The 12,593-nt window shown below is 44.8% G+C and overlaps 1 protein-coding gene across 1 annotated transcript; it reads right to left on the bottom strand.

Annotated features, from left to right (window-relative positions):
• Nucleotides 1-3,454: 3,454 nt before the first annotated feature.
• TMEM171 (transmembrane protein 171) lies at nt 3,455-11,470 on the bottom strand. Its single transcript, XM_006875273.1, has 3 exons — nt 10,831-11,470; nt 6,758-6,899; nt 3,455-3,653 (listed from the first exon to the last, which is right to left on the bottom strand). The coding sequence occupies exons 1-3, from the start codon at nt 11,468-11,470 to the stop codon at nt 3,455-3,457; spliced, it is 981 nt and encodes a 326-aa protein (XP_006875335.1).
• Nucleotides 11,471-12,593: the final 1,123 nt, after the last annotated feature.

Consider the following 12,593-nt stretch of genomic DNA (forward strand, 5'->3'; position numbering starts at 1 on the left):
CAGTGGGCCACACACTTGCTAGAAGTGCCATATTAAAGCAATCACTGCATGGTATTGCACTATGGTTTCAGTCTTGAAATCCACATTTTCCTACTTGTTATTAGTTGTCAGTTCTGACTAATGATGAGTCCATCTGAGCAGAGAAGCTCCACTGGCCTTCCTTTTAGATAGATCCCATCACCACTTTTGACTAGTAGCCAAGCACTTAGCCATTCATACCACCCAAGGCGTTGAGTCTGGACTGCGGAAACCCTTCCACTTCTGGAAGGTTTATAAAAGCTGGCTTTAGTCCCTGCATTGCTGAATACCGGGGCACTGATGCAACAGAAACAAGACTACAGAACCAGAATGGAGCCCTGGTGGCATAGTGGGTTAAGCGTTGGTCTGCGAAACACAAGATAGGGGGTTCAAAGCTACAAGTTGTTCTGTGGGAGAAAGATGAGGCTGTCTATTCCCATAAAGATTCACAGCCTCAAAAACCCTAAGGAGTAGTTCTCTGTCCTATAGGGTCACTGAGCCGGAATCAACTCGATGGCAGTAAGAGTGATCGTAACCGGAAGGTCAAACTTTCACCTAGGTACTCCCTTGCTTAAGTTTACTACCATGTAAAAGTAAAACACCCAGTTACTTACCCAAAAGTCAAGTCATCTGAAAAGTTCATTGGTATGTGTGTGTTCATAAATGTTTAAAACTACTTCTGCCTAGAAGTTTCAGTTTCTGCTGAATTATGATACGTAAATAGCAGAAGGAAGGGGCAATGCTTGTTCTAATTTTAAAATGTGAATAATTAACCTTCCGGGAAAAAAAAAAAAAAAGCAAGCAGAATTTTAAAAGCCGTAAAGCACTTGAGGCCAATAAATATGTAATTTAAGAATAGATGGGTACAAGCAGTACAGACCTGTACACACCTGCTTTATGACTGCAGCAATTCCCATGAAATCAGTCATTACTTCAGTTAAAATGTTGGGCCATTAAGGTCCTGCAGCAACTTCTTCAGGTCCTTAACCCAGAGAAGATTCTAGATTATCATTATGCTGGGAACGACCCCACTATAGTAAGGAGCCATGGTGGCACTGTGGGTTAGGCATTGGCTGGCTAACCAAAAGAGAAGGATGAAGCACTCTGCTTTCTAGAGGATTTACAACCTTAGAAACCCTATGGAAGAGTTCTGCTCCGTCTATAGGGTCACTCCAAGTTGGAATCAATTCCACAACCAGAGGCTGTCAACTCAACTCCAATTCATGGTGATCCAGGTGTCAGAGTAGAAAACCCTAGGGTTTTCAATAACTGATTTTTCAGAAGTAGATAGCCACATTTTTCTTCCAAGGCACCTCTGGTTACACTTGAACTTCCAACTTTTCCATTAACAACCTAGCACATTGTTTGCACCACCCAGGGACTTCAGGATAAAGAGTCACTAATGATCTTATTTTCTTTCAAGAAAGTGAGGCGGCACAAGAGGCACTCACTCATCTCTGCCAAGAAATTTGGAAGACGACTATCTGGCCGATTGATTGGAAGATATCCATATTTGTGCCCATTCCAAAGAGAGGTGACCCAATGGAAAGCAGAAATCATCGGACAATCTCTTTGATATCTCATGCGAGTAAAGTTTTGCTAAAGGGAATACAGAAACAGCTATAATCATACATTGACAGAGAACTTCCAGAGGTTCAAGCCAGATTCAAGAAGCCGTGGAATGAGGGATATCATTGCTGATGTGTGATGGATCTTGGCTGAAAGCAGAAAATATCAGAAAGATGTTTACCTGTGCTTTATTGACTATGCAAAGGCTTTCGATTGTGTGGATCATGACAAGCTATGGACAACATTGTGAAGTATGAGTATTCCAGAACACTCAATTGTGCTCATGAGGAATCTGTACCTGGACCATGAGGCAGTTGTTCGAAAAGAACATGGGAACACTGAATGGTTTAAAAATAAGAAAGGTGTGCAACAAGGTTGTATTCTTTCATCATACTTATTCAACCTGTATGCTGAGCAAATAATACGAGAAACTGGGTTCTATGAAGAAAAACATGGCATCAGGATTGGAGGAAGATTCATTGACAACCTGCGATATGCAGATGATACAATCTTGCTTGCTGAAAGTGAAGAGGACTTAAAACATTTACTGATGTAGATCAAAGAGCACAGTCTTCGGTATGCATTACATCTCAATGCCAAGAAAACAAAAATCCTCACCACTGGACCAATAAACAACATTCTTATCAACAGAGAAAAGATTGAAGTTGTCAAGGACTTCATTCTTCTTGGATCAACTATCAACACTCACAGAAGCAGCAGTAAAGAGATCAAACGACATATTGCATTAGGCAAATCTGCTGCACAAGACCTTTTTAAAGTGTTGAAGAGCAAAGATGTCAGCTTGAGGACTAAGGTGCGCCTGACCCAAGCCATGGTATTTTCAATAACCTCATATGCATGCGAAAGCTGGACAGTGAATAAGGAAGATCGTAGAAGAATCGATGCCTTTTAGTTATGGTGTTGGAGAATATTGAAAGTGCCATGGGCTGCCAAAAGAACCATTAGATCCGTTTTGGAAGAAGTGCAGTAAGAGTGCTCCTTAGAGGCCAAGATGGCCAAATCTCATCTCTCATACTTTGGACATATTGTCTGGAGGGAGCGATTGCTGGAGAAGGATATAATGTTTGGTAAGATGCAGGGTTAGAGAAAAAGAGGAAGACCCTCAACAAGATGGATTGGCCAAGTGGCAGCATTGATGGACTCAAGCATGGCAACAGTAGTGAGGTTGGCCCAGGATCGGGCAGTGTTTCGTTCTGCTGTGCATAAGGTTGCTATGAGTCAGTACCAACTCGATGGCACCTAACAACAACAATGATCTTGTTTATATAAAAAAAAATTTTTTTTAAAGAAGGGAAATGTAAATAGAAAGAAGAGACAACGGGAGGGAGGAGGAGGAAGGGAAAGCAAAACAGAAGAAAGAAATTAGAAGAGTAATCTTGTTTCTTTGCCCCAGGAGCAAGTAATGTCAGAAATGGCCATTTTAACAACTGATTCTAGTGTTCTTTGACAGCACAAGGTAGTGATAGGGACCTAGCTTTCAGAAACCCACTGAATGGGTTCATCCTAACTTCACCATTTAGAAGTCCTTGAATAAGTCAGTTTGCTTCTCTGACCCTTTGCTTCTTTATTCACCAATAGGAACAGTTCTCCTACCACCCCGAGTTGTGGGTTTAACTGACAGAACCCTCTTAGGTGCAGGGCTTGTGGGATGCATCCTGACTCTTCTATGTCTCCTGTGTTCTGAAGCACACTCACCACTGGGATCCCACCTGGGAGACTTGTTTCCATTATCGATGCTGTCGTATCAGAGGGACAAAGCATAGCCAACGCTGTTGTATTTTTTATTACAAACAAATTAAATAAAATAGTGATCAATTATATATAAAAATGAACTGGGGTCCATTGTTTACAGCGGGGAAGGCTCGGAAGATGGAGACAGGGATGTAGCAACAGTATTTTCTTTTTCTTCGTATCTAGGAGGTGATTCAGAAGGAAGGTGTAGAGGAGGCGAGAGTTCATAGGAAAGACTAGTTCCAGAAATCGTATATACAGATTCACTTCCTCTTGCAGCGGCTGTGCCTTGGCCCTCAGGAATTGGGGTCCTGCTAAAAAGGAGGAAAAAAAAATAAGAAATGGAGGGAGGGAAGGAAACAGACCCACTTCGACAGTGCTTGGCTTTTATCAAAATGTTTGTTACTTGCATTTAGGAGTTGTTGTTGTTGTGTTATTGAGTCGATTTTGACTCATAGCAACCCTGTATAGGGTTTCTGAGACTATAAACCTTTGCAGGAGCAGAAAGCCTCACCTTTTTCTCCTGCAGAGTGGTTGGTGGACTCGAACCACCAACTTAATGATTTACAGTCCAGTGTTTATCCTACAGAAACAACACATTCCCCATTTAGGAGTACTTGCAAGGGTCGAAGGAGTAATGCCTTCCATAGTCTTTTCTTTATAGATACAGTTGGATTGCTTATCCCATTAACATAGAATCTATTTGAACTACAAAGTTCAAGCTCACCAGCCGCTCCTCAGAAACCCTATACAGGGTTGCTATAAGTTAAAACTGACTCGATGGCACTTTAACAGCAATCTTTACAGAAGCAGAATACCACATCTTTCCCCCAAGGAACGGCTGGTGGGTTCCGACCACCGTTTTTTCTGTTACCAGTCAAGTGCATAACTGCTATGCCAGGGATCCACTTCAATTGTTTACACCCTTACTTTTCTTAGAGCTGATTCTCCACAAAGGCAGTGGAGAAATGTGGGTTCCAGACCCTCCATGTGTGCCCTAGAGTAGAGGAGCCAGAACCTGGACTTTCAAGCAGAAGCAGTAAGTAAGGCTGTCTCCTCTCCAGCATGTTCTCACTGCGTCTCGTGAGCACTGCTCAATGTACGCTCTCCTTACCTTCAAAGCAGACCTTCACTGAGTGTCCTAACCATCCTCCCCTCTTTTTCCTGAGAAGTTTTCCTGCAAAACTTTCTTCATGGCCTACACCCTGACTCCCTGTTCAAGAAGGTATCTGATTCCTAGCTCGCTGAGGCTTGGCACTGCCCAGCTCTCCTTCCTTCCTTCCTCTCGTGTGGATTTTCCACAGGTCTCCAGCCTTTGACTCTTTCCCCTCCTGGTTCACAACTTCTTCGTAGTTCATCTCCAGCACCTGGACTCTCTCCTAAGCTCTAGCCCCATCCAGTCTACGTCAAAGACCCACATCTCACTACCCCTCGATGGCAAGTCAGCTGACCATCTTCTCCTGTTTAAACTGAGCTCACCTCCCACCTTCTCCTCAGCCAGGACATCTCCACTGGCCCGTTCACTCACCACTGCAAGTATTATCTCCGCCTCTTGCTCAATGTCCTCTCCATTACAGATTCCCTCTCCCAGTATCCCCTTCTTTCCCACCACCACAGTTCCAGGTTTCTGTCCCTATGACCTCAGCTTCCTAACAGTCTCCCCACCTCCAGCCTTTCCCCACTATTAACTCACCACCATTTGATTCCACCACTCAGACTCAAAATCCTTTCACTGCACCTGCTGCTGCCTGGGGGTATAAATGATTTACACTAACATGCTTAACTACTGACTGAAAGGGTGGAGGGTTGAGTCTGCCTAGAGATACCTCAGAGAAAATGCCTGGTGATCTACTTCTGAAAAGTCAGTCACTGAAAATCCCATGGGTCATAGTTCTACTCTGACACACAGGAGGGTCACTCTGCATTGGACTCTATGGAACATGTTTGTTATTTGGGGAGGGGGGAGGGGCTGGGGGAGGCATGGAGGGAAGGTGGCCTAAGGGACCAGTACTCAGATTTATTTTTTTTTAATCTGAGGCGGAGAGATTTTATATTTACATGCCTTCTGCAAATTTGAAGACTTGCAATCCCTGGAGTTATGGAAACCATATAATATTGAGAGGGGAGGCCCAGGTTGGTAAATCTGGGTGCTAGACTGACTCCCATCACGTAAGTGCCTCCGTTAGAACACTGGAGCACTTTAGTTGGGGATTCTCTGGAACCCTGAAACACCCCCCAAGATCTAACGCAGTAATGCTTTAACTAGCAGGAGATTTCTGGGTGCTGACCCAGCATTCAGTCTGATTTGTAATACATGTTGAGAATCACCCTGCTGGAGCCCTGGCATGGTGCTGTGGGTTAATACGCTGGACTGCAAGGTCGGTGGTTCAAACTCACCAGCCGCTCCTCGGGAACTTGATACAGGGTCACCATGAGTCGGAACTGACTCATTGACACTTAACAACAATATCACCCTGCTAGGTGTACATAGCAGTATCTGGAGAAACCTTTGTATTTATCGCATAACCATTCTTATTAGGAAAGACTAATCACTGAAAAAGGCCATCATGTTTGGTAAAGTAGAGGGTCAGTGAAAATGAAAGAAACCCTTACGAAAATGACAACAATGGAAGGGGCAACATTTCATTCTCTTCCACGTCTGGTGGCCATAAGTCAGTGGTGACAACAACCAAATGACACCAACTGCCTTCAAGTGGACTCTGACTCATAGCCAGAGAGTCTGTAGAGGGTCTCTGAGACTGTAAATCTTTACAGGAGCAGAACGCCTCATCTTACTGCCACAGAGCAGCTGGTGCACTTGAACCACCAACCCTGTGGTTAGCAGCCCAACACCTAACCCCCAGTGCCACCAAGGCTCCCAACAACCACTTTGACCATTTTTAATTTATGTTCTGCCCAAAGTTTCCTGAAAGGACAGCTAATATTATGGCAGTAATTCTGACATCATGTGAGCATATGTGATCCTCACACGCTCCTGTTAATGCTGATACTGCAGGCTTAAAGTTAATTTGTCTTCTCATAGACCTGAAAAATTAAACATGCCCATACTTGAAGTTCACAGATCTGTGCTGGAAGAAGTATGGCCAGAGTGCTTCTTGGAGGCCAGGATGACCAGACTTCGTCTCTCGTACTTCAGACCTATCGTCAGGAGTGACCAGTCCCTGGAGAAGGGCATCATGTTTGGTAAAGTGGAGAGTTGGAGAAAAAGAGGAAAACCCCAATGAGATGGATTGGCACAGTGGCAGCAGCAATGGACTCAAACATAGCAATGAGTGTGAGGTTGGCCCAGAACCGGGCAGTGTTTCCTTTTGGTGTGCATAGGGTCACTGTGAGTCGGCACTGACTCGGTGGCAACTAGCAACAACAACATATTTGAAGTTGAGATGGAAAATCTTACCCATAGTTAAAAATGCTGTAATATGAAGGTGGATTTTCATTCGGAAGCAAACTGTTAGCCCGAGGACTTCGAGTTCCAGTGGAAGCAGAGGGCCCAGCAAAGTAAGGTGGTGGGGGAGGTGGAAATAGTATCACCGCGTCACCTAAGGAAACACAACATTTAGTCAAGGACACGTGAGTAATAAATGGAAGCAAAATAAACGAATTCGATATTAGCCTCAACTAAACAAAAGAAAACATCTGCCATGGGTTCCAGAATGAAAAAGTGGAGCTATTTTCAGAGCAAGTCTCAGCTAAATTGGTTCTGTGAAGTGGTTGCTAACTTCACAGAAATCTTTTAACTTCCTCAAATGTCTCCTGCTGAACAGGCTTCCCCCTCCCCGTGGCCCCATTTTCAACTTACAATTTTAATTCATCCAAAATTAGCCATTGGATACAATGTCTTGTTTCTCAACAGCAGTGTCTGAAGAGATGACCCACAACAAGCTACAAAGTATCATCATTGTTGCCACAGTCAGGACTTTGGTTGTTGGTAGTTGACACTGAACCACATGCTACAGAACAAAATGTTGTCCAGCCCTGGGCCGTTTTCACAGTCCTTGTTATGGTCCAGTCCATTGCTGTGGCCACTGCATAAGACCATTGACAATGTTCTATTGTGATTCACTGGGTTTCACTGACTAATTAATTCTAAGAAGCAAATGACCAGGATTTCCTTCCTAGTCTGTCTTCATCTGGAAGCGCTGCTGTAACCTGCCCACCATGGGTGACCCTGCTGGTATTGAAATACCAGCACCACAGAAACACACAAGTCACCATAGTGCGACAAACTGACAGATAGGTGGTGAGCTTGTGGCTTATGTGCTTTCACAGTGGTTTGTGTTTTTGTTTTTTAACTGTATTGTGCATTCAGTGAAGGCTTACAGAGCAGATCATCAGTTTTACATTCAACAAATCATACACTTTGTGTCATTACAATGATTGCAATTCCCTCCATGGACCCTCAGTTGCTAGTATTTACCTCTCTCTATTCACTTTAACTCTTTAAGGAGCTCTGGTAGCGTACTAGTTACGAATCAAGCTGCTAATTTCACAATCAGCAGTTTGAAACTATGAGCTGTTCCATGGGAGAAAGACAAGGCTTTCTGCTCCTATAAAGATTTACAGCCTTGGAAACCCTGTACAGGGTTGCTATGAGTAGGAACCGACTCCACCACACATCATAACAACAACAATTTAAACTCTTGAGTTCCTCCCTGACTTTCAGTCTTTTATCTACCCAAATTCCATCCATGCTTTACAAATAAAAGTCCAACTCAAAGACAAGCTTAGTTTTCTATTTCTGCTGCTACTGCCCACTCAAGAACACCTCACTCCCCCTGCCCCCCACCCCCCATATTTTAAGAAGGAGAGACTAGGGTCCAGATGCAGGTTCCACTGTGCATTTTGATTCCAACGGAAAACGTACCATAAAGATTACCAGAAACAGTCCAGATATAAGGCAGCACACCATGATGCTGAGGTCTGAGGAAAGCATCTGTTTAGAAGGACTGGCTGTGCCCAGGGATAAAAATCATGCTGGGCACAGAGCAAACCCACTCAGCTTCTAACACATCGGCAAAAGCACTTTCTTTAGCAGCAAATTGCACTTAGTCTTGTGTCTGAAGAACCCAGCCCCTCCAATGGCAGTCTGGCTAGCGGCTCCACTCACTAAAGCCTCAGCCACTTCTCCCGAGTTCATGGGGTTCTTCAGAAGATACATTAACTCCATCTCTCACTCTCCATGGAGATGGCGATTAAAGCTTCAACTAGCTAAACCGAGGAAGGCATATGGTTGTCTCGATAGTTTGACTTTATTTTTAAAAGATCTGAGTGAGTCACAGGAATTAAGGTTGAGTGCTCACTTTAATTGCACATTGTAGAATAAGGCACTTGCGAAATAAGCCTCTAGGACAGGCCAGTCACCTGTCAAAAACAAACAAGGAAATGCTCAGAGCAACCACAGTTGTCTCTATGGTAAGTCCTGGAGCTTCCACCTTGCCACCTGTTCTCCCTAGGGTATGCCTTCATGACCATTCTTCAGAACTTAATGTGCTTTTTAGGTAACATTATACACCCACTGAGGGAGGACTCTGTCTCATACGTCTGCTTGTGTATCCAGCACTCAGCACTGAGCCTGCAGGCAGCATGGAGCTGCAATGGGGAGAGCATGGTTTAGGTTTATCCATTTCGGGTGGATCTATCTCTGTGGCTATTGCAGAAATAGCAAAGACCTGCCTCCCATGATCCGAATTCCCTGAGAGGGTCAAAAACCAGAACTGACAATTGACAGACCATGTCTAGATTCCTAATATCTGGAGTGGCATTGTAGGATAGCACTGGACCACAAGGTAGGTTTGAACCGCAAGGTTGGTGGTTCAAATCTACCAGCTGCACCTAAGAAACACTATGCAGGGTTGCTATGGATAGGAATCGACTTGACAGCACTTAACAACAACGAAACTGTACTCAAAAGCAGACAAGATTTCTAAAAACTTCAACTTTATCCCACACAATCATAACAGAGAAAAACACAGAGTGAGATTTTTGCAAGTCTGGCAGAAAAAGTCGGAAGGATTTTAAATTGTGCAGTGCCAACATCAGGATAGGTATAGAATTGCCCAGGGGTCATGATGCCCCAGCACCAGCAGCTCTACTGCCCTCTCCATCCTGATTCCAGCCAGTTCCACCAGATGGGAACTGCTAGTAACCCAAGAGCACATTAAGTGGAGCATATGAACATTCATGGAATGTAATTTCTTGGACGCCATCTTGCTCCCCAAAGGCCTGAGAACATCGGTTACACTGGTGGGTCCTTCAGCAACCACTCAGAAGACTTGGTGCAGGATGAAGCTGGGAGGGTTGTATACAAGGGCAGTACTTTATGCGTGCTCACTGGCCTGGGTTTGGATCCTGGCTCTGCCACTTGCTAGTCTGTGACCTTGCAGTCCCTATGCCTATGCCTAAGTTTCTTTATCTCTCAAATAGAGATAATAAGACCTCTGCCTCACTGTTCTGAGAGTGAATGGGTTTTACAGAATAGCCCTGAAAGGCCATAAGCTAATGCACTCAGATAAGCATCTGGCACTAGAATAAACTCTACAGGGAGTCACTAAAAGTTACAATCGACTCAGTAGCAAATAGTTAGCTGCTGTCCAGTCGGATTCTGACTCATAGCTACTCCAGGTGACAGAGGAGAACTGCCCCCACAGCATTTTTTTGGCTGCAATCTTCAGGAAAGCAGATCACCAGATCTTTCTCCCAGAGAGCTGCTGAGTGGGCTCAAACTGCCCATCTTTCAGTTAGTAGTCAAATGCTTAACAACTGTGCCACCAGGACTCCCTACACAATGTTGTTAGGTGTCATCAAGTCGGTTCCAACTCATAGCAACCCTATGCACAACAGAAGGAAACACTGCCTGGTCCTGGGCCAACCTCACAATTGTTATGTTTGAGCCCATTGCTGATCCCACTGTGCCAGTTCATCTCGTTGAGGGTCTTCCTCTTTTTCAGTAACTCTCCACTTTGCCAAGCATGATGCAGCCCAGGATAAAGTGTCAGACCATGGAGAACAAGGCCGAAAACAGTGCAAAAGGCTCCTTCAAAGCGTCTGAAGATCAACGAGCTGGAACAGACTTGGAACCCTAAAACGTTAGTGCTGGAAGGAATCTTAGAAATTCAAAGTTTTTTTTGTTTGTTTGTTTTTTACAGATGTGTAAACTAAGGCCAAGAGAGGTTAAGAATTAGTCAAGGGCAGCCAACCAGTGAAAGCCCAGGAATAAGACCCACGTGCTCTGGGTTGCAGTACAAGAATAATAGGGAATAACAGAAGACTGTCTTCAGAGTTCTCTCTTTCCCCTTCTATTTGTTACAAGGCCAGTCTTAATGCCTGAAGACTTTCTAGCTAATAAAGAGTTGCTGCGGTGGGGGATAGGAAGGGGGAGTACAAAGATTCCTATAGCAGCTGCATTGTGTGTGAGAGAGAGAAAGAATGAGAATTGAGACTCGAGCAAGCACAAGCATGACAGCCACCCACCTACAGTGACCTGGACGGGCTCCGTGCTCTGGACTTGTCCTTCTTCACTCTCCAAGGCGTCCGGGCCTGCACTTGTGCTGTTTCTTTTCTTAACGTGGGCGACCACGAAGAAGCATAATCCCACAAGTACAATTAAAGGTCCCATGATCTGCAGAGTCAGGAACCCACAGATTTGGGGTTCAGAACCAGCTATGTCGGTCTCATTCTGCGACCCTTGCCCCCTGCCAAAGTCACATCCAGGGACCCAAATGCCCAGTATGCTGATTAGCAGGCCGCTCATCAGGAAAAGAAACCCAAAAATGAGGCATTGGGCAAACTGACGGCTCTCTCCACAGATGAAGGCTTGGTTAGGGTCCAGCTGGTTGCCTCGACGCTGCTCTTCCAGGAGCTGAAGTCGTGCCCGGGAGCGGGCCAGGATCACAGCCCCCAGCCCAATCACAGCACATGAGGGCCCGGCGACCTTCAGCACCAGGCTGCAGTTGGCCAGGGTTTCATATTGGCATGCCTGGAATCCAAAGATGGACAGCAGGACTCCCACACACAACAGGATGGCACCAAAGACAAAGAGGAAGAAAATGAGCTTGCTGATACACCTGTCTCGCTGGTCCACATTGGGCTCACCAGCAGCCGTGGAAGACATGGTCAGAAGTGACTCCTTCCCAGGAGCTGGGCAGGATGTTTTTCCTTCCTGCTGATGCGTTTGATACTCTGCAAACATAATCAAACACCAAATGAAAGTGAACATGGATGTTCCTTTGCTAGTCATGTCAGAACTCACCCAGAGTAAAAAATCACAGGAAGATAGAGTCAACCACATGCAACTGAAGCACTTTAGAATGGTGGCGGTGGTGTGCTGTGGAGTCAGTGCTGACCCATAGCGACCCTGCAGAGGGTTTCAGAGGCTGTAAATCTTTACAGGAGCAGAAAGCCTCATCTTTTTCCCATGGTACCATTGGTAGTTTCCAACTGCTGACCTTGAGATTAGCAGCCCGACTCATAACCACTGTGCTACCAGAGCTCCTTTACAATGAGTTTGTTTATGAGTCCGAAGAGCAGGCATTCAGAAACTCCTTAATATGTAATTTTATGTTGGATCAACAGTGAACTGAACCACAAGGTCAGCAGTTCAAGCCCACCAGCTGCTCCTCAGAAACCCTATACAGGGTTGCTATAAGTCAATGGCACTTACCAACAGCAACAACCAAGAAAGGAAATGCAATTACTATGCATCTGAGATAAGAGAATCTTTGAAAAGCAAAACAACAATAATAGCCGGGTGGAGCTTTTCCTGTTTTGAGCCTCACAAACTCATTTTCCTGGGCCAAAAAAACAATGGCGAATGCAAGAAGAACCACAAGGATTTACAGATCCCCCACACTTCACTCTGGCTGTTCTGAGTATTTCCAAGTCGGTAAATTTTCGTTCAGTAACTAACTTTCCATTTCCTGCTTTAGGCTCCGGCAACTTTCCATTCGGTGCTTTCTTCCCAGGCTGTCTACAGGTTTCAAAAGAAGTTTCCAGTGAAGTTTTAGATAAAAAAGATGGGTCAAGAACACAGCCAAGAAATGGACTAATTCATTCTGTCAATTAATTCTGTAATTCTCAGGTTCTCAACAGGCATATCCAGGGGCCGCTTATCTCAAATGGTGTGAACCAGCTGCTTGGAGCTAAGGAGCCCTGGCTAAGGAGTTCTGGTAGTGTAGCGATTACAAGTTGGGCTGCTAATTTCATGGTCAGCAAATCGAGACTACCAGCAGTTCCTT

The sequence above is a fragment of the Chrysochloris asiatica genome, unplaced genomic scaffold (assembly GCF_000296735.1).
Source record: "Chrysochloris asiatica unplaced genomic scaffold, ChrAsi1.0 scaffold00316, whole genome shotgun sequence".
Taxonomy (NCBI): domain Eukaryota; kingdom Metazoa; phylum Chordata; class Mammalia; order Afrosoricida; family Chrysochloridae; genus Chrysochloris; species Chrysochloris asiatica.

What these genes read in the sequence shown, in the direction of transcription:
- TMEM171 (XM_006875273.1), bottom strand. Translation starts at nt 11,470, where the DNA reads ATGTCTTCCACGGCTGCTGGTGAGCCCAATGTGGACCAGCGAGACAGG. An exon ending in GCCCGTCCAGGTCACTGTAG is followed by an intron (nt 6,900 to 10,830) that starts GTGGGTGGCTGT and finishes GTGTTTCCTTAG; the next exon opens with GTGACGCGGTGATACTATTT. An exon ending in TACAGCATTTTTAACTATGG is followed by an intron (nt 3,654 to 6,757) that starts GTAAGATTTTCC and finishes CCTCCTTTTTAG; the next exon opens with CAGGACCCCAATTCCTGAGG.